Below are 19,856 nucleotides of genomic sequence, written 5' to 3'. Positions count from 1 at the left end.
ATTTGGCAATGTTCCATTTCTTCTTATAAATTGATTGAATTTGATTGCAATTATTTATTAAAATAGAAATTCATGGTGGTTAAAACTTAAAAGACTCACATAGCCTATATTAAAATAAATGCATAAAAAAATATAATTGACACCAATATATTCTATTTTGAAAAAGAGGCAGATGATTAAGTTTGATGTGAATGAAAGTATGACATTAAAAATGAGTAAATTGAATGATGAGGTTTTCATTTTTGAAACAGGAATTTAATGCGTTTAGGAATTCATTGAGTTTGTCCACAAGGTTTGATTGGTTTTCTTCAGTTAAATAGAGAAGTAAAAAACATGTTTCCTTGTTTTCACCGTCAATCTCATAACAAGGCAAAACCCTAAAAAATATTTGTTACTTACTTTGGGAAATCAAGCTATATATTATAGAAACATCATTATCTCCCCATTTTCACTACAATAAATTTTAAAATAAAAACCAATTTTTAGATATCAAAATAATTAATTACAATATTAATTAAATTAAAGACTATTTTAGAAACTAAATAAAAAAATAATTTCTAAATTAGTTTCTATTATTGTTAAATAGTTTTTAAATTGGTATCTAATTAGCAACCAAGATTTTAACTACCAATTATTTAGTTTCTAAATTTGGTTTCTAAAACCTTGCTAATTAGATACCAATTTAAAAAATATTTAACAATAATATAAACTAATTTAGAAACCAATTTTTTTTTTTTAGTTTTTAGAATTCTCTTTAATTTAGTTATTATTGTAACTAATTATTTTGGTTTCTAAAAATTGATTTTTATTTCATGATTTTCTTGTAATGTTTTACTTTATGTTTAAATAAGAAATTTTATATTTTTAGATATTTGAATACATTATCCAATTTAAATTTAATAAATTTTAAATTTTAAAATATTTTAATTACTGCCAAGTGCAAAAAAGGAATTGAATTGAATAATTCAAAAATAGCTTGATTTTGATTTGTTATTTCGTTATCAAAGTTTGTTAAAAAATTCAAAATAATTTTATTGATGTGAATTAAGATTATATATGTTCTGTCATGTCAACCAGTTATATAGACCAGACATTAATCAAGATTATTTTTATGATATTGCTAATCGGTCGTTTTTCTGTAAACTTTTCAATCAATGTTGGCTAAAAATTCCCTAGTGAGTATTAGCAAAATAAAAAAATATTAGTGACGGAAAATTTTTCTAACTAATTCAAAAAATTTAGTTCACATCAACTAAAAAAATAATATATAGAAAACCCAATTTAAAATAAATTGAGAAATAGTGATCCACAGCAACTAATCTTTAATAATTTAAATTAAAAATAATTTTTATTAACATTAAAAAGTTTGTAGTTAACATCAATCAAAAAGTAATGTCTTCTTATTAGTCATATAAATCACTCAATCAAAATCAAGTTAAAAAAAAATAATATATATATATAACCCATAATTTAATAATACAAAATAAATTCACATTTGACTTTTTTAAGTAAAATTTGAAATTTTCTTACTTTTTAGTAATTTAATTATTTTTATAAAATTCTAGAATTTCAATATTAAATTTAGTTACCCAGACAACATTTATTTTTCATAAAACATTTTAAATTCTCTATCCTCTTAAATTTCCTATTCAATCACAATATTAGGGTTATCTTTGGTATGGTTGATTTCGATTTGGGAACGTTTCTTTTCTTTTACTTAATGCTAATTAAACGGCAATGATTAAAAACATAAAGGGAGTGAGTAATAATACATAAAGGTCAGTCAAAAAAACTTTTCGTGTTCAAACCATGACAATTCCTTAGGTACCCATTAAAATATTTCGGAGTTTTATAGAGAGCTTATTTTAAGCAGAATACTTAATTCGGTTTGCATGCATTAAGCACTGCTCCAAACGGTTAGTTTAAACATCACAGACGCTTACTGCACCATCCACAATGCATTGGATCCCAACACAATACTGCACAGTCAAGACTTGTTTGGCTTGTAAAAAATGTAACAATAACAATAAAAATAACATCACGCTTTTTATCATTTTTATAAATGTAAAATCAAAACAGCAAACATTTCCATTAAGAAATAGAATTGGGTCCGGAACACAAATCCTCAATCCCAGCTTGGATATATTGTTTCTGGATTACCAAGCTGTATCTAAAAGTCACTACAATTTGTATTTGTTATACACAGTCATAGATCCCCACTAGTGCAGTGCAACACTGATGAAGCTATTTCAAAAGGAAAATGGCTAAGAAAAATCTAGCCTACAAGTTATATCTGCTGCAAAACAGGGTTCATACAAATGGGAATAATAAGAGCAGCTGTTTGGTGAAAATGAAGGTAACCTTCCTGCAATATGTCGTGGGAATGGCCATGTACATAACTTCAAATGTAAACATATTATACAACATCGATTCATGTTTAGGAGCACATCTGAAAATTGTAACTTGCAAATGATCATGTATACATTCTCCAATATTTATGAGCATAGTAAGGCAAACATGCATGTGTAATAAAGGAAGGAGCAACCTCCTGGGCACCTTCTAGTCCTCCTTTAATGAAAATTCACAAATTCAACTAACCTCAAAGTAACTACCAATTTGAACAAGGGAGGACTTCCCAACCTGAAGTTGCAGTATTACTTCATCAACCAGAGGTTAATGAATTTAGCTTCTTTTCATACAATTTGGCACGTCGAAGAGCATCTAAGGCTTCGGCTTGTTTCCCAGAACGTTTCAAATTAAGTGCCTTAACTTTTTCTTCTTTGATTCTTTCTTCTAGCTGAATTCTCTCTTGGTTAGAGTTTTCAGCTTTAGCATTGGATTTCACAGTCTCTTGTCTTTCTGGGGCTTTTGAGACAACACCTACATCATCAAGTCCAACAGCTTTCAGAGCAGATAAGAGTTGAGGATCAAGAAAATCCTCAATAGTCACATCATCTACACCATCTAACTTATTGGAATCTTGAGCTGTCAACTCCTCCAACTGGGTTTCAATTGCCTTTGCCCGCTCAAACAAAGCTTCTGCTTCCTCTGTCCGGCCTTCCCTCCGTAGCTTTAGGGCCTGTCGTTTATGCCCCAGAGATTCCTGCTGCAACTTGAATCGATCACGACTACTCAATGGTTTTGAACTAACTTTTGACGATTCCTGTTTCTTTTCTACAACATTTGACGATTCCTGTTTATTTTCTACAACATTTGACGCCTGTGAAACATTGCTCACAGAGGCAGTGTCTGGCTGCATACCTCCATCTTCCAAATCCTTCTCTAACAGCTTGGCCTGCCGGAGTTCCTCCTTAGCTTCTGATAGTTTCCCCTCCCTTTTCAAAGAAACTGCCTTCCTTTTATGAGCCAAAATTTCCTGACGCAAGGTATGGTGGTGCTGAGAAGGATAATCCTGAACAGAATGTGACTTGTTTATGTTTGGCTTTTCAATTACATCAGTCACTCCTCCTTTTTGAGTTGTATCCCTGTTTTTGTATCCTTCATATTGGCTGAAATTATCTTTAGAGTCCAAGTGAATAGCGGACCCAGCTTGAGATGAATTAGCTGAAGCAAGTTTACATTCTTTATGTTTTTGAGTCAATATTTCAGAACTGTTACTACTGTCACCAGTAAGTAAATCTAGCATGTCCATAGAGTGGCCAGCTGAGGAGCCATGACCAATGGTTTTTTCCGCTTTCATCCTTTTCGAAAGATTTTCACTTGAAGTACTCTCCTCAGCAGTCAATGAATGCTTGCCATCTGCAAAGTGAGAGATTGCAGGAAGTAAATTATCAGACTTCCTTAAGATGGGAATATTTGTCGCATTGCTGATTATTTCTAAACCAAATGTTGATTCAGAACTATTCTTACCAGACCAAACCACAGATGAGGCTGAAGCATTATCAACTTCAGTAGCCACTCCCAAATTTCCATGCCTTTCCTGGAAATCAGGTGATTCAGACCGGAGAGGCTCTTTATCCTCGGAAACATTAAGTGACAAGTCCTTGTTCTGGTTCCCAAAATCTTCTAGTTGGCCTTCTAAAGTTTTGGCCTGCCTTAAAATTTCATCAGCCTTTTCTATCTCTCCCTTGCGCCTAAATGCAAGTGCCTTCCTTTTCAATACTAAAAGTTCTCTTTGAATCTCTCCCTTATTTCTTGATGCTGCAGCAGGAATGCTTGAAGATAAATCAGGCGCAGATAGATCCACAGTATGTATAGACCTACCAGTAGCTTCCTTAACTGGCTCTGCTTTTATGGTCACAGGTTCAGATTCATCATCCTTCCACCCTAGATTAGTAAGCATTGAATTCAATGTCGGGTCGTGCATGTCCTCTTCTGAAACAACCACATCACTTTCTTCATCAACTGGAGGATTGAAAAGTCCGTCTTTCATCACAGGAGCCACAACCTGTGATTTATTCTTTGCAGCTTCCATCTCTACCATCTGGGCTTCTAATGCTTTGGACATTTTAAGAACTTCTTCTGCATCCTCAACTTTCCCTTCACGCCTGAGAGCAAGGGCCTTTCTCTTTAAACCCAAGAGTTCCCTCTGAATTTCAGCTTTACTTCTTGGAGCTTGAACCAAGATATTTGCAGAATGCTTACCTAGAGAAGTATCATTTACAGGAACAAAATGATTACCATCTTTCTTGGACGGCTTGCTTGGAGTGTTAGAAATTTCCTTATTGTCTTCATTCCAACCCATGTCCCCAAGGAGTGAAAGATATGTGGGATCAGACATATCTTGATCTGTCACATCATCTTCACCTCCTTCCTCAAGTGCCAGATTTAAACTAAAATCAGCATGCTTACCTACTGTAACCGGAACATTATAAACAGTATTTGCATGTGATGTTTTGAGGTTTGACGTCTGATCCATCTCCGTCAGCTGACGTTCAAGTGCAGCACCCTTCTGCATTTCTTCTTCTGCTTCATTCATTTTCCCTTCCCTTCTTAGTGTAAGAGCCTTCTTTTTCAAACTCAAAAGCTCTCTTTGAATCATCAATCTACTTTTTGGTGCCACAGTGGAAGAAACATTATTAGTAGCACGTGTATTTCTCTCATCCAATTTAATGGAGTCTGATCCATTACCATCAATTTCCGAACGCGCACCTTTCTTTATAGATGTGGATTTTTGAGACATATTATTATAGTCTTCAGGTCCAGAGCTGTTAAGGTCCCTTTCTAATAACTTTGCCTTTTTGAAGAATACCATTGCTTCTTCAGCATTACCTGCTCGCTTTTGATTAAGAGCCTCTCTTTTAAGAGACTGAATTTCATCAAGCAATGCTTCTTTGTTAAAGGTTTGAGACTTGGAAGATGTATTTTCAGGTTCAGTCCAACCTAATGATTCCAAAGCACCAGCTATTTCAGGGTCCATCATATCCTCATCAGTCACTTCAAAATTACCGTCATGGTCATCAGAAGTGGCCAAAAGGTGTTCAAAATCAAAACCATGTCCATGATCTTGCAGATTTGGTAATTCTTTATCATCCTCCATGCCTCGAATTAATGCTGATAGCTCATCATCAGAATCTTCAGCCCCAGCAAGGAGTTCCTGTTCTTCAAGTTCCTTTTCTAAAATTTTAGCTCTTTTTAGTTCCTCTTTGGCTTCTACAAGCTTACCCTCACGCTTCAGCAGTAGAGCATTTTTTTTCAGAGCAACAACTTGGGACTTGTCAATCCTGCTAACCTTTTGTTCACCAGTTTTAGTAAAGATTTCTCCAATTATTGATGAGAGTTCACCCTCCAAACTCAAGTTTGATGACTTTTTGTCTTCATTACGTAGATCCATATCAGACCATCCCAGTTCTCTAAGTTCAGAACTAAGATCGTCCTTTTCTCTGCCAACATGAGAAAGTGACTTTGTTTTTCTGTCAGACTCTACAGGATTTCCTTTGTTATGTAAGTCAGACAAGTTTCCTGAAGGTAAACTCTTCTTCCGAGTCTTCCTTAAATGAATTTCCAAAGCATCAGCCTGTCTCTCAAGCTCCTTCCCTCTCTTGAAAGCTCTCATCGCCTCCCCAGATTTGCCCTCTCCTTTAAGAATTCTATGCTGCTTTTTCTCTTCCAAAGCTTGCTTACGTAACTCTTCCGGAGTGGTGGATCCCAAATCAATACCCAAAAGATTAGGCTTATCATTTGAGACAATGTTTTGTATCTCTCCATCATAATTGGATGTGCTTGAAGAAGATGCAATACCAACTGATTTTTGTCTGCTAGCAACTTTGTCACTGGTTTGACCAAGAATTTGGTTCAAAACTTCATCTTCATCATTAGGTGCTGATTTCACGCTCCCTGGATAAATTGAAATGAACATTCAATAAGTATAAAACTGTGAAATAATAACGAAAGTGAAATAGAGGGGGTCTACTTGTAAAATAGCATAGCTTGAAAGCCATATGAAGAAAAATAAATAAAAATACCTCTCCCAGGTCTACGTCCATGTCGCAATTCTAACCGTGCTGCCTCTTCTAGCTTCTTACAAGGTTCACAAATACGCACAGGTGAATCACCTTGTCCACGTAAAACCATTCTTTGTTGAGTACAACTGCCGCAAAAGATCCCCCCACACCTCCTACAGTGATGCTGAACCGTAAAAGAAAATTGCAAACAATGTAAATAAATAAATTTTGGACAAAGAATTCAGTTTGAGTTCAATCAGATTCATAAGCAAACATGGAACACCATCTTATGCTTCATACAAAATTATGAAATGAAGTTGACTAGCATTTTATTCATTTATTGTAACCAAGGATTCCATGAAGCTTCATACTACCGTCTGTTAAAAAGATTCAACTGGGGAAGCTTCAAACACAGTGTTTATCCTCTCTTATACAAGTTATAGATGCAATGCACAAAGGAAGGAGAGTCCAAACAGTGTCACATGACATGGACATTATATTTTCTAACTTTACATAAGTGAGTTTAGGAAGCAAAATCTTGCATATACATTACTAAGAGGAAAATGAGTATTAAGCATGGCTTCACAGAACAAAGAGATTTTGAATACAATATTTCTTGTAATCACAGCAATTGAATAACTGATTAAGAAAATCAATCACCCTAACCAGATTGTTCCAAACAGATCAACGACATACTGGACTAACTTAATCCCTTTTCATGAAAGAATGTACTAACTCAAAACGAAATTAACTATCCGCACAATTCAAGCACAAACAACACAAACATCGACACAGTGAAGCCAAAAACCAACTAGCATAACGAATAAAGACACCAGCCACAAATTAATAATTATTCACGATTAATAAATGAGCGAAAATTTAACGACTTTGAGATTTCTTGAAATACCCACATAAAATCCAACATTCGAAAGGGAATATAAATCATGGGTCTTCTCTCTAATTGCAAAAAGTTTCTGTATTTACAATGAAACCCCCTCCGCGAAAACAAAATTAATCGAAATGAAAAATGATAATCGAAATCAACCTTGCGATTGATGAAGGTAAACTGAGAGGAACATCCCTGGCAGTGTGAAGCGTCAACCACCCAATTATTCCCTCGCAGCGAAGGCTTTGGTGGCAACCCAATCTTCTCCAACATGGTGTTCCTCTTGAAGTCTTCTTCTTAAGATCGAATGGCCCCGAAATGAGAAGAAATGGTAAAATAGAAAATCGTGTTTTGTCACAGTGAGAGAGTCTTACGATGGAAAGGAAAGAACAGCAATGTACGTCGTCGCATTTGGTTTGAGTTTTCTTTCCTTTTAATTATAAAGAATTAAAGCGCATACTTTGTTCGTTCGATCAATCCAACATGATCAGCCATGGAAGTAACGGGCTAAAGTTCGCACATGTTATTTTCACACCTCCTTTTCCTATTTACACACCACAAATTATTATTTTTAAATCCCTTGATGGAAATTTATGTTGTGTATTGTTATTATTATTATATGTATATAATAGAAATAGAAATATGTCTTTATGATATTTTTATTTTTCAATCTCCTCCTCTCGGTTTCCTCCTTTCGGCAATGGGGTGGGAATACCTGCAAAGACATTCTGACATTCAAGTGAATAAAATGTATTAATGAGCAGTTAATGTAATTGAACCTAACATTTCTCTTAGGTACCTATTTATACTTTTTTGTGATGGGCCTTATTGTTCTTGGGCCTTGCTTAGGCTTAATCCCCTTATTGATAATTGGTTTTAGCTTGCTTAATAATGTTAATCTTGATTAGGGGTGGTAATCAAGTTATTATGATAAAGCACGCAACTTGGTTTTAACTTTACTAGGTCAAGAGGTTGAGATACGTTGTAGCCGTGTGATTGGGTTTAGTGTTCGTTTGGTTGTTGAGAGGCCAAGGCTGAGATATCGATTGTACTGGTCAGACGTGCTCGGATCCTCAGCCCAAGAGCTTAAGTGAAGTAAGTTCATATAGATAAGGTTGTACCTAGCTTAGTTTGGGGCAAGTATGGGCCCAATAACACGTTATGACTTCGGCCCTGAAGTTTGATAGTTTACGCGAAAAAGATAATTAAGGTAATCGAAGGAATAGCTAAATTAGTTGTATAATGTATATGTCTAATACATACAAATAAAAGTTGTTGGAAATGATGTGGCATAGCACCCGAAAATAAAGGTGCCTGTGAACATAATGTTTCGTTGCTTAAATTATATTCTCTCTGAAATTATATTTTTTTCGTTGAAATCATGTTATGTTTGTTGAGATTATTTTCTCATTGATGAAAATTGTTGAAGGAATGTCTATAAAATGGATTTGAGACCCCAAATTTCTGAATACTTTAGATTGAAACATATTTTATAAGTTTGAATGTTCTCACTGACTTGATCGTCAGAGTGTGTGATCAACAGGTAGAGTCCCTTTTGTCCCAGTAGAGCAACGTTTCGGAGCACCAAGTGGAGACAAGTTAAAGCAGAGCTCGCCCATTCAATCCAACCGTGGTCAACCGGCGAGAACACCGACCAATACACTGGCCTTTCGAGCTCAAGAAATTGTAAAGCACATAGAGATAATTATTAAAGAATTGTTTTTCTTTAGACGTAAGCGTCTTTCGATATCGAGTACGTTACATGGCTTCTTCTTCTTCTAGCTTTATTTTTATTTCCAAAGGGTATTTGGGGTTTTCAAGCGGAAGTAATCGAGATCAGGGAGTACTTTTGCTTATGGACACTAGGGCATCCAGGACTGAGATTGGTGGGTAGCATTGTCTTTGTCTTGAAGAGGATGTCGGGAGACTTAAATTCTAATGTGTTTGATGAGGTTCCCGACCTTGATGCCGAGGAGGGGGCAGAGAAAGTCAAAGAAAATTGGAGTCTCTACAAAGGTTATAAATGGGTGAATTATCATGTTTGGGAATATTTCTCAAAGTACCGGTGTTCTTTGGTATTCCGTTCATACGTGGCCACTGTAGACGTATATGATCCAAGCGTAACGGAGGACATAGTGGCTTTTTGGCATTGTCTGGCTATAGATAACATTGTCATCGAGAAGAAAGGGCGTCAGAAGATCTTTATTACTTTTACGCGTGTTTGTTGACAGACATTCATGTTTGATTTTCTCTCGACGAGTTTACCATGGTGGTTCTCTGGATACTAAATAGGGCACTGACCCAACTTCACCCCCAATAGTTGAGCATCTCTTCAGGTGTTTCGACTACTATGCAAGGTGTTGAATCTTCAAATGAGTCCTCAAGTATTTCTTCACTACTTTAGTACTCGTCCCAGCAAGCGAGTTGCCTGGTTATCACTTATCAGCCAGTCTAAGTTTTGTTTCTTTCCTCTTTTTACTTTCTTGTATAAAAATTTTAAAGATTGGTTTTTCAATATCCTTGTTTAACGTGTCAAGCTAAAGTATTTTTCAACTGGAAAGTGTCAAAGTTTCCCTTCTTCTGAATGAAAGATCCCTTGAAATGTAATTTGTAGCCTCGATCAATGATGAATCCGAGATACCTTCAAATGCTTTCGATTCTTGACCAACTCCCTTAAAAACATCATACCCATAAATTGTTGTCGATTTTCCAATCCCCTGACGAGGGATGACTTTGATAGTATAAGCAATTTTTTTATGTTATTTGACTTTCTCACAAGATTTTAACTTTTTTTTCAATTTATCTATTTATTGCAGATATTGTAACATTCATTAATTCGAAGGAAAAGACGTACATCTATGACCTTCGCTTAAAACGTTAACGTCCACTACCCGACAAGGGTAAAGGAGTGGTGGCTACTGATAAGTGTCTAATTTCAATAATATTTTATATTAAAATAGGTACTTATGAGGATTTATTGCTAATTTACATATAAAATAATTCCTAATTTATGAATTTATACATTTTTACATTTTTTATGATCTTTATTTGAATAAGAGTAAGGAAGATTGAAGATTTGGATTAAAGATGAATGATTAGAGCTAAAAAGATAAAGATAAAAGGTCCCAGAATGGAAAAAGATGCAAAGAAAGATTGGGCATTTTTTATGTTTTATCATTTAGCCCATTAGCGCGACACAATAAACAACCTAACCCTAGAAAACTAGGATAAATAGAGGGCTAGAGGCTCAACCTTAGGGTGCCAGATTGAGAGGAAAACACCATAGAGTGAATTGTAAACCAATTGGGAGAATGGAAGGTGATAGAAGTATGCGTGGCTAATTCTACCATTTGGGATTGGGAGTAATCTGCTCAAACTCTTATGTATTGAGGTGATATCTTATATATTAATATTCAGTTCTTGATTGATTATTGGTATTGTTGTTTTACTTTTAATGATTTTTATACAGGCATCAATTTCAATTAAAGAACTTAATATTGACATACTAATCAAAATACATGAGAGTGAGAGAGATGAAACCTAATCCATATTTTTCCAATTGAAACAACTAAATCTTTGTCTCTTTTCTTATTGATCATCGCCAACCCAACCACTTTCAATACACTTTTAATTGTTTTGTTTTATATTTAGCGATTATTGTACTTGATAATTCAATGTTCCTTGTGGGATCGATATTCGTCCTTAGGGACAATTATTACTTTTGACAAACGCGGTGCACTTACCGTAAAAAGTCATCAGCTACTCCGACCTCTAAGAAGTAAAGTCGATTGCTTGTAACCTTTCTTTGGTTGATCAACACAAGAAGCACGAGAAGAAGAACAAGTCCCTTGTTGAAGTAACCTTATTAACTTTAATGGATTAAAATAATAAATTAAAAAACTCTTGTTTTAGATGTGGAATATTCTAACATATTAAACTTGTTTTAGTAGATTAAATGTTGAATGTTGTAATGGGAGATTTCTAAGTCACTTTTTAATCAATCTAGTGAAAAATATTTTAATTCCAAGTACTACATTAATGCTTCAAAATCATTGGAGAATGAATCATCGTGAAGATCACCACTTGAGTTTTCTCTTTTCCATTTGTATGTGAAAGTTGTCAAGTGGTAATATTCTTATTTTTTAATTTTCAAGTCTATATAATTTTTTAACTACGACTATCAAAAACGTATTCATGAACAGAGTTCACACTAGTGGTAGAAGATTGTGTGTTTCAAGATTTAAATGTTCTTAATTTTATTCTTTCTTAATTTTTTTAGGGGTTTTAGCAAAACGTTGAAGTAGATGTAACTCTTTTGTGAAAGCAAATTAGTATAAATTTTTTACTCTTCTCTTTTTCTTCCCATTCTTACCTTTGAAATTTGAATGAAAATCAACCTGTATTAAAGAACATCGTCTTAACATTTCCTTGTTGTTAATTAAGTTTTTCAAAAAGTCTATTTCTGATTTCAAAATTTTTTTCAAAGGTCAATTTACCTCGCCTTAAACTAAATCATTATTTCCAACCCTAGTGATATTTGGATGAAAATATATGGAGATACCTACATACAACTTTAAAGCATAAAGGCTTCTCTTCCCTTGATATAGAGAATGTGAGTAGTAAACTCCATATATTTATCACATACATTGATGGTAGGATAATGGTCAAGAAGTAAGGGAGAGAATTTCTTGATAAATCCAAAATGTGCATGGACACCTTCTTCATTTAAATAGCATGCCCTAGGAACAACACTCCTTATGATCTTGTTAGTGTTGCAAATGGTGTTGTCTTTGCTGGATCCACTGCTGATAAAATGAGATGCATATATGCACACTACAAAAAAACGTGTATAATGCGACGGTTATTTTTACAAAAACTGGCGTTTTTAACCGCCGTATTATACGTTTGTGGCGGTATCGCGTACCGCCAGAATTCTTGCCGCCACAAAGTTTAATGTGGCGGTCAATTGAGAACCGTTGTAGCAGACGCCATATTATGCATTGTATAAAATGGCGGTTTTAAGCATGTAATTGACGTCAGTTATAAATGTCGTAATTTTAAAACTGGGTAAACCAATTCTAACGTAAATAGTGGCAGTTTTAATCGCCACTTAATACAGTATTGTATGACATTTATACTATACTTTATAACTGTCATAATTCGAATATTAAATATTTAATTTTATTTTTAATATTTATAATAATTTATTTAATTCTATTTTATAATTTGATTTCATAATATTATTTAATTTCATATTATAATTAAATTGTAACATAAACTAATTTCATAATATAATTAAAATTGCTAAACATAATAATCAAAAGATGACTTCATTTATTCATTGATAACAAAGTTAATAATGTCAAACTAATCCAAATGACAAGTAAATTACATTGTCAAAATATAAATTCTTTCACTTTCAATCCTAATTTGTCTTATTGCCTCCACTTGATCCCATAATATTCTGACTTGATGATGCATCACCACTTCCAACATCCGGTGCCTGAACTAAATTAAAATATGCTTAGAGTTAATTAATAATTTTTGAAAAATAAATGAAAACAATATTATATTATGAAATTCAAGGTATAATATGAGAGAGAAAAATTATATGAAGGCAATAAAATTGAATTAAGGCAGCTAATAAAAATCAACAATTATAAATCAATTATAATTTTAGGATTTACCTTTAGATTGTTGAGAACCGCAACTGTCTAAATAATAAAAAAATAACCAAATTAATATATCAATAATATAGATATTTAAATAGAAAGAGTTTGAACATCAAAGGTCAATAGGGATGATATATACCATGTACATCACACCACTATGCTTCCCTTCCCCAGACCGTACAAAGGGCCAATATCAAATAAAGAGACTTAAGATCATGACTATGGTTGGATGTGTAAATTATATTTAATAGATAAATAGAAGCATTACATGTTGGACCATGTCATTTAAAATTCATAATCCAGTAATAAAAATGGAAACTCAAAAATTACTAATGGTTGCAAAATCAATCTAATTGTATTCCATGGAAGAAACCATTAATGTTATTCTAATGGTTGCAAAAATTACTAAATCTTGTATGCCATGGAAGAAATAATTAATGTATCAAATCATGATTCAACTCCTAAAATACTTTATGAATAATAAATTGTAATATTCACCAATGACATAAAATTAGCAATGTTAATAGTTTTAGAGTAGGAATTAAAAAAGAAGTTAAAAAGAGGAAACATGTGAAAGGCAAGGGCTGTTGCAAGACCACATATACCAGCTCCCCCACAATCACAATATCCGTATCAACATTTTTATCCATCTTCTCCCATTTCCTTCCTATTTAAGATATTTATTTAAGCCTAACATTTAAACTACTTAAAATATTGTTCATAAAGTATAACATTATAATTTTTTTAGAAATGAATTATCAAAAAAGAAAGTGTTTAGCCACATAACTTTGGCTTCAGCTCAAGCTACTTCCAACCTAAACCATGCAGCAAAGGAAACAACCAAAAAATGAAAATAAACTAAGAATTGACCATCACTGATCTCCAACAAAAATTCTCAATTCCAAAAAATTCTAAAGCAACAGATATGGAAGAAGTAATAAAATAAAGGTTTTTCTAATAAGTGTCATAGGAGTACTAAGGTTTTATGGCACTCCTTAGCAAACCAAAACCCATAAAATGAATCAGGTATTCTATCTAGAATTTGGAAAGTAAAAGCCTAGACATTTAGCAAACCACATTGATTTGAGCTTAGGAGAGAAGATACTTTAATGGGCAAACATTGGATGGTTGATCGATCATGACATCCTCTGGCTCTGTCATATCCTCAGGCTATCCTTTCCACTTCTTGTAAATGCTAAGGGCCTCAACCATGCCTCCCTGAACATCACACAAAGTTAACTTATGTGCAAATTTTATCATTGCATACCAAATCAATCTCACGTGTAGAACTAAAACTCCCAATATATAGCAAATTAAACCATCAAACATATACACATTTAGTTTAGATTATATATATATATATATATATATATGATATATCTCAAGATATATGAATGCAAGAGATTAATATTTTTTTACCACAAAAATCTAGAAATGGAAACTTAATCACAAACTTAAAATATATATACACAGAAACACAACACGTTGCATGCACACTCTATGAAAAACTTGATAAAGATTAGGATTAATTTTTCACATACCTTTCAATGCACAAGAAGCAAAGCATCTCCTTCCCCATCTTTTTGAATCAATTGTACCTTTGTGCCATAAATTCCACAACCATCAACCCTGAAACAACCCCCTCCATTCACCATATGTGGCCCCCTCCTGACCCTTAGCACCGTTTGAGAATATGAACAATAGAGTTTGCTAATCACAGGCATCATGCTCATCTTCCAACTCTGGTGGACTCAACAATGATATTAGCTTCGTTCTCATTCCCATGGGATCTCCTCAGGATTCCTTGGGATTAACAAAAGATTTAATGACATTGTTCATGAAGAAACGAACACTTACAACATATATATGCAGGGCAAAACAATGGAACACATGAAAAAGGGTGAAAAATATACCTGTGTCAAAAAAAGTGTAAATCATGATGCTTAGAGTCCTTGTTGGTGACATCGTGATGCTTACAATGTCCATGAACACTATCGTATTTAAACATCTATGTCTATAGACGCAACAATCACCATCAACAATCAGATTTATTCCCGGACATTGTCGATGCTTCTCCTTCTCAGTCAAGTCGTACAACAACAATAAAAATATCAAATCCATATTTCTCATTAGAACACCACAAATAATAAAGAGATGGCAAAAGCAAAAATGAAATATGAAACCAAAAACATCGAAACTTTTCCTTCGTGGAATATCCTTACCATACAAACCACACAACTTCAGAGAAAAAAAAATGCCAATGGGTTCTTACCTTAAGAGCGAGGTGCTTATTGCCAAAGGTCGTGATGATGAGATTAAATATAGAGGGTTTGGAAATGAAGAACAAAAGAATTGATGGTGAGGGTTTCGAAATTAGGAACTTCAAAATTATATTCAGAAGAAAATACACACAAAAACATAACTTTGCCAAAAGAAATTATCGTTCCACGTACCTGTTGCAACAACGAACCAACGATTGCGACGATAATGGCGGCCAAACATTGTGAGAAGAGTGAGAAGGGTGATATGGTTTGCGGTGATACTGAAAACAGTGAGAGTGAGAACGTTAGCGGTGAGATTGAGAAAAAAGGTTTCAGTGAGAATGAGAAGAGGGTTTGCGGTGAGATTGAGAAGAAGGGTTTCAGTGAGAATGAGAATAGGGTTTGCGGTGAGAATGTGAAGGGTTTTCGGTGAGAGTGAGAAGAGAAGGGTTGCGGTGATAAGAGAAGGAGAATAGAACGAGAATGAGAACGATTAGGGTTAGCTGAGAGAGGGGAATACGAAAGAGGGGAAGTTTCAGTGAGAGGGGTTGCGTTGCAGTGAGAAGGGGGTTCAGTGAGGACAAGGTTCGAAGAGGGAAATGTGAGGGGGGAATACGAAAAAAAAGAGTAAAGTTGTATATTTTCGAAGAGGGAAATACGAAAAAAATATTGGGAAAGAGGAAGGTCAAGAAGGAGGGAACGAATTATGGGAGAGCGTTTATTTCGAAGGATAATTATGGCGTTTCTACACGCCACATTTCAAAGGAAGATTATGGCGGTTAAGAAGTTGTCGTATTATATAGTTAATTGTGACGGTTTTTAATAACCGTCATATTATAACCGCTACCACATACAAGTTCTTTTGTAGTGGCAATTGATGTCAAGAATAAGAAAATTTTATGGTCCTATAAAACTCACTACAAGAAAATCATGAAATAGAAACTAACTTTTAAAAGCCAAAATAATTAGTTGAAAATCATGAAATAGAAACCAATTTTTAGAAACCAAAATAATTAGTTGCAATAGTAACTAAATTAGAGACCATTTTAGAAACTTAAAAAGAAATTGGTTTCTAAATTAGTTTTTATTATTGTTAAATGATTTCTAAATTGGTATCTAATTAGCAATCAATGTTTTTGCTATCAAATTTAAAAACTAAATAATTGGTAGTTAAAACCTTGGTTGTTAATTAGATACCAATTTAGAAATTATTTAATAATAATAGAAACTAATTTATAAATCATTTTTTTGTAGTTTCTAAAATATCTTTAATTTAGTTACTATTGTAACTAATTATTTTGGTAATTAAAGAGTCAATGTTGATAGAGGCATGTCAATCTACAAATATGTGGGTCATGGATACAACTTTGATTATGGGAATACCTTAGAACTTAAAGATAATGAACTTTTTCTCTTTGCTTTCTTTGTCAAAGAATTTGCATGGTTATATGAGTTTTATTTTAAAAATTAAGAAGTGATACACAACTTTTATTCAATTTCTTAAAAAGAAATTGGAAAAAAAATTGTGCCATTATGCACGACTTCTATAAAAATAATTTTGAATATAATAATGAAGTTGTATTGTGGGTAAATTTCCTATCTAGCACCATTTACACTTTTATTTCCCTAACTAGCACATTTTTGTTTTTTTATTTCTCTATCTAGCACCCTTTTATTTTTATTTCCTTATCTAGCACCCTTTTATTTTTTATTTCCCCATCTAGCACCATTTCAAAAATAAATAAATAAATAAATAAATAATTTTTATTTTTTTATAGTTTTAATTTTGAATGCACTAAAAAATAAATATTTTTAATTTTTAAAATAGTTAGAAATATAATTAATGAATAAAGAAATGAGTTTTTACAAAATAAAAATAAAAAATTTAAAATGTTTAGTTTAAAATTATTTTTTTTAAGAATGAAGAAAATAAAAAATTAAACCCTACAACAACATAAAAGTTGAATCTATAAACATAAATTAATATTTATTATTATTATTGATGATGTAATCATGTTAATTTCAAGTAAAAAATTATAGGACATAATTATAAAAAAAAAACAAAGTCAATTAGTATTAATTAATAGTGGACACACAAATAATATTGGAGTGTCTACCCTAAATGCAAAATTCAAAAAAAATAATAATAATGCAAATGTAACACTTAATGCTTAAAAACGAGAAGAAAAAATGAAAAAATAAATAAGTCTAGAAAATAAAAATAACAACAATAAAATAAAAACAAAAATAAAAAAATAAATAAAGAATGACAGAAAAATAATAATAACTAAAAACATAAAAGATATAAAATAAAGACAAAACAAAATAAGATAAAGATAAAAGATATAAAAAAATCTAAATAAGATAAATATATGATATATAAGGCAATACTAAATAAGTATATGTTGATCATAAAAATGAAAATAAATTAAAGATGATCATTCATTTAATACTTTCTTCAATGGTACATTAAATAATTTGTGTGAAATGAAACATAATTAATGACGAGAAATGCACAATCCAGTAATGTTGGGACAAGTTCTCTATGTGTGTCCTGGTGTTTGACAATATGAACATCTTTTTGTTCGAGCATGTTGTTCTCTTATGTCCATATCAGTCCTTATTTAACTTGGTTTTTTTATAATTATGTCCTGTATTTTTTACTTGAAAATAACATGATTACATCATCAATAATAAAAATAAATATTAATTTATGTTTATAGATTCAACTTTTATGTTGTTGTAGAGTTTAATTTTGTATTTTCTTCATTATTAAAAAAAATAATTTTTAAACTAAACATTTTAAATTTATTATTATTTTTTTTATTTTGTAAAAAATCATTTCTTTATTCATTAATTATATTTCTAACTATTTTAAACATTAAAAATATTTATTTTTTAATGCATTCAAAATTAAAATTATCTAAAAAAATAATAATTTATTATTTATTTATTTATGAAATGGTGCTAGATAGGGAAATAAAAAATAAAAGGATGTTAGATAGGGAAATAAAAACAAAAGGGTGCTAGATAGAGAAATAAAAACAAAAGGGTACTAGATGGGGAAATAAAAGTGTAAATGGTGCTAGATAGGGAATTGACCCTTTTTATTGTTTGTGACAACTTCAATAATAAAAACAACTAAAGCAAAAATTATGTTTGGATGGACCATTTTTTCATTTTAAAGCCGTTACCTTAAGCACAACTTACTGTTTTCGTAAAAATATTTATTCATTGTGATAAATTTTAAAAATAAATTACACCAAATTGATAAAAAAAACTCTATGATAATTATCATCAATACATACTTTTTACAGTATTTTAGATGCATTTTTTTATGTTTTTAAACTTTAATTATACTTAGTTTAATGTAGTTTTTAATAAATTGTTCTTTAAATTTGAATTTGTTTTTTTATTACGTTTTGCACTACTTGATATTTTTTATTTGTTTTAAAAGATATTTGTTTAAATGTCAAATTTGGAAGGAATTTAGGAACTTCAATCAACATCAAAATAAAATAAAAATGAAACTTGTTTGTTCAACTTTAGGTGTTCAAGATTGAACGGCATAAGCCTACCCTTGGATAACAAAAAAGAAGATTTTTGTGAGCACTCACGCAATCCATTTTTAAGTGGCATAAGGGAGAACTGAGAGAAGAAAAACAAGGTAAAAATAACTTATCTTCATTAAAATATTTGTTCCTTTAAAGCAAATACTTGGGTTACATTAATTCATGAAATTGATATGAATTAATTGATAATAGAACCAGGGACTTCGCTTTTGGTTTTGTTTTAGAGGTTAGGAAATAGTGATGACATGTTAATCAAGATATTATGCTTGAAGTATTGTCCAATTATCATGTTATCATATAAATATATGTGAATAGGACTTTTACTTCTTACTTTTCTACTCATGATTACTTCTATGATTCGGTGTTCTTATCAAAATTTACAAGGAAGCACCACATTAAAATACTTGTATGAGAATAAAAACAAAGGCACTCTATGCATACTCCCCACAACTACATCTACATCTATTGACATCTTTTTTTCATTTTGCATTTATTCTATGCAACGGAAACTAGTTTCCATTGTACACCAAAATACACAAAAGTACTCATACTAGGTCCACATCTTCAAAACCCATCAGAAAAAACAATAAAGCCCGCAAAGTTTAAAGATTACATCTAGAAGTATTAGCGGTTATATATAAGAGAATATTTTATGGTTATATCTTTATGTTAGTAGAGGAAACAATTGTCCTATAGGGATTGGTTTACAATAATTTTAGTGGTCTTTATAAAACAAATCTATGTAATAGAGAAGACAAGAGAGTTAATTTAATTTTATCTTTCTAGACTTTTTCTTCCTTTTCAGATTTTGGTGCCCTAACTCTTCTTCCCCTAAAACAGCGTAACAACTTGGTGTTTTTATTAATCTACCTTCATGCCTCCCAAACCATCCAAAGAAAGATCTGGAAGAAACACTTCAGACCATCATTGATAAATTAGCTACTTTGCAAACGCAATTCAATACCAACCAAAAACACTATGATAATCGTTACCTGGTTCTACAACAAACCATGGAAACCCGTCAAATAGCATTAGAATCTAAACAAGACACCCTAACCAAT

At 32.1% G+C, this 19,856-nt stretch overlaps 1 protein-coding gene and 1 long non-coding RNA gene across 4 annotated transcripts; both read right to left on the bottom strand.

The window, feature by feature from the left end:
• Positions 1 to 2,065: 2,065 nt before the first annotated feature.
• LOC137811945 (uncharacterized) lies at positions 2,066 to 7,833 on the bottom strand. 2 transcript variants are annotated; one of them, XM_068613810.1, is made up of 4 exons: positions 7,450 to 7,783; positions 6,426 to 6,588; positions 3,871 to 6,297; positions 2,066 to 3,759 (listed from the first exon to the last, which is right to left on the bottom strand). In XM_068613810.1, exons 1-4 carry the CDS (start codon positions 7,561 to 7,563, stop codon positions 2,663 to 2,665), a joined length of 3,801 nt encoding a protein of 1,266 aa, XP_068469911.1. In that variant the 5' UTR covers positions 7,564 to 7,783; the 3' UTR covers positions 2,066 to 2,662. The 2 variants fall into 2 exon arrangements, with proteins under 2 accessions (XP_068469911.1, XP_068469910.1); XM_068613809.1 differs by having other exon boundaries at positions 2,066 to 6,297; positions 7,450 to 7,833.
• A 4,771-nt stretch (positions 7,834 to 12,604) lies between these two features.
• On the bottom strand, positions 12,605 to 15,882 carry LOC137811944 (uncharacterized). Of its 2 annotated transcripts, none has more exons than XR_011081203.1 (6): positions 15,416 to 15,882; positions 14,876 to 15,038; positions 14,504 to 14,765; positions 14,068 to 14,180; positions 12,978 to 13,004; positions 12,605 to 12,793 (listed from the first exon to the last, which is right to left on the bottom strand). It is a non-coding gene; the product is annotated as an uncharacterized lncRNA (long non-coding RNA). The 2 variants fall into 2 exon arrangements; XR_011081202.1 differs by lacking the exon at positions 15,416 to 15,882 and adding an exon at positions 15,235 to 15,374 and having other exon boundaries at positions 12,605 to 12,798.
• Between the last annotated feature and the right edge of the window lie 3,974 nt (positions 15,883 to 19,856).

The sequence above is a fragment of the Phaseolus vulgaris genome, chromosome 2 (genome assembly GCF_000499845.2).
Source record: "Phaseolus vulgaris cultivar G19833 chromosome 2, P. vulgaris v2.0, whole genome shotgun sequence".
NCBI classification, from domain to species: Eukaryota; Viridiplantae; Streptophyta; class Magnoliopsida; order Fabales; family Fabaceae; genus Phaseolus; species Phaseolus vulgaris.
The sequence above is the reverse complement of the archived record's forward strand: the minus strand, read 5'-3'. Positions and strand labels throughout refer to the sequence as shown.

What these genes read in the sequence shown, in the direction of transcription:
- LOC137811945 (XM_068613809.1), bottom strand. Translation starts at nt 7,563, where the DNA reads ATGTTGGAGAAGATTGGGTTGCCACCAAAGCCTTCGCTGCGAGGGAAT. An exon ending in TTACCTTCATCAATCGCAAG is followed by an intron (nt 6,589 to 7,449) that starts GTTGATTTCGAT and finishes TTTACGGTTCAG; the next exon opens with CATCACTGTAGGAGGTGTGG. An exon ending in TGGACGTAGACCTGGGAGAG is followed by an intron (nt 6,298 to 6,425) that starts GTATTTTTATTT and finishes CAATTTATCCAG; the next exon opens with GGAGCGTGAAATCAGCACCT.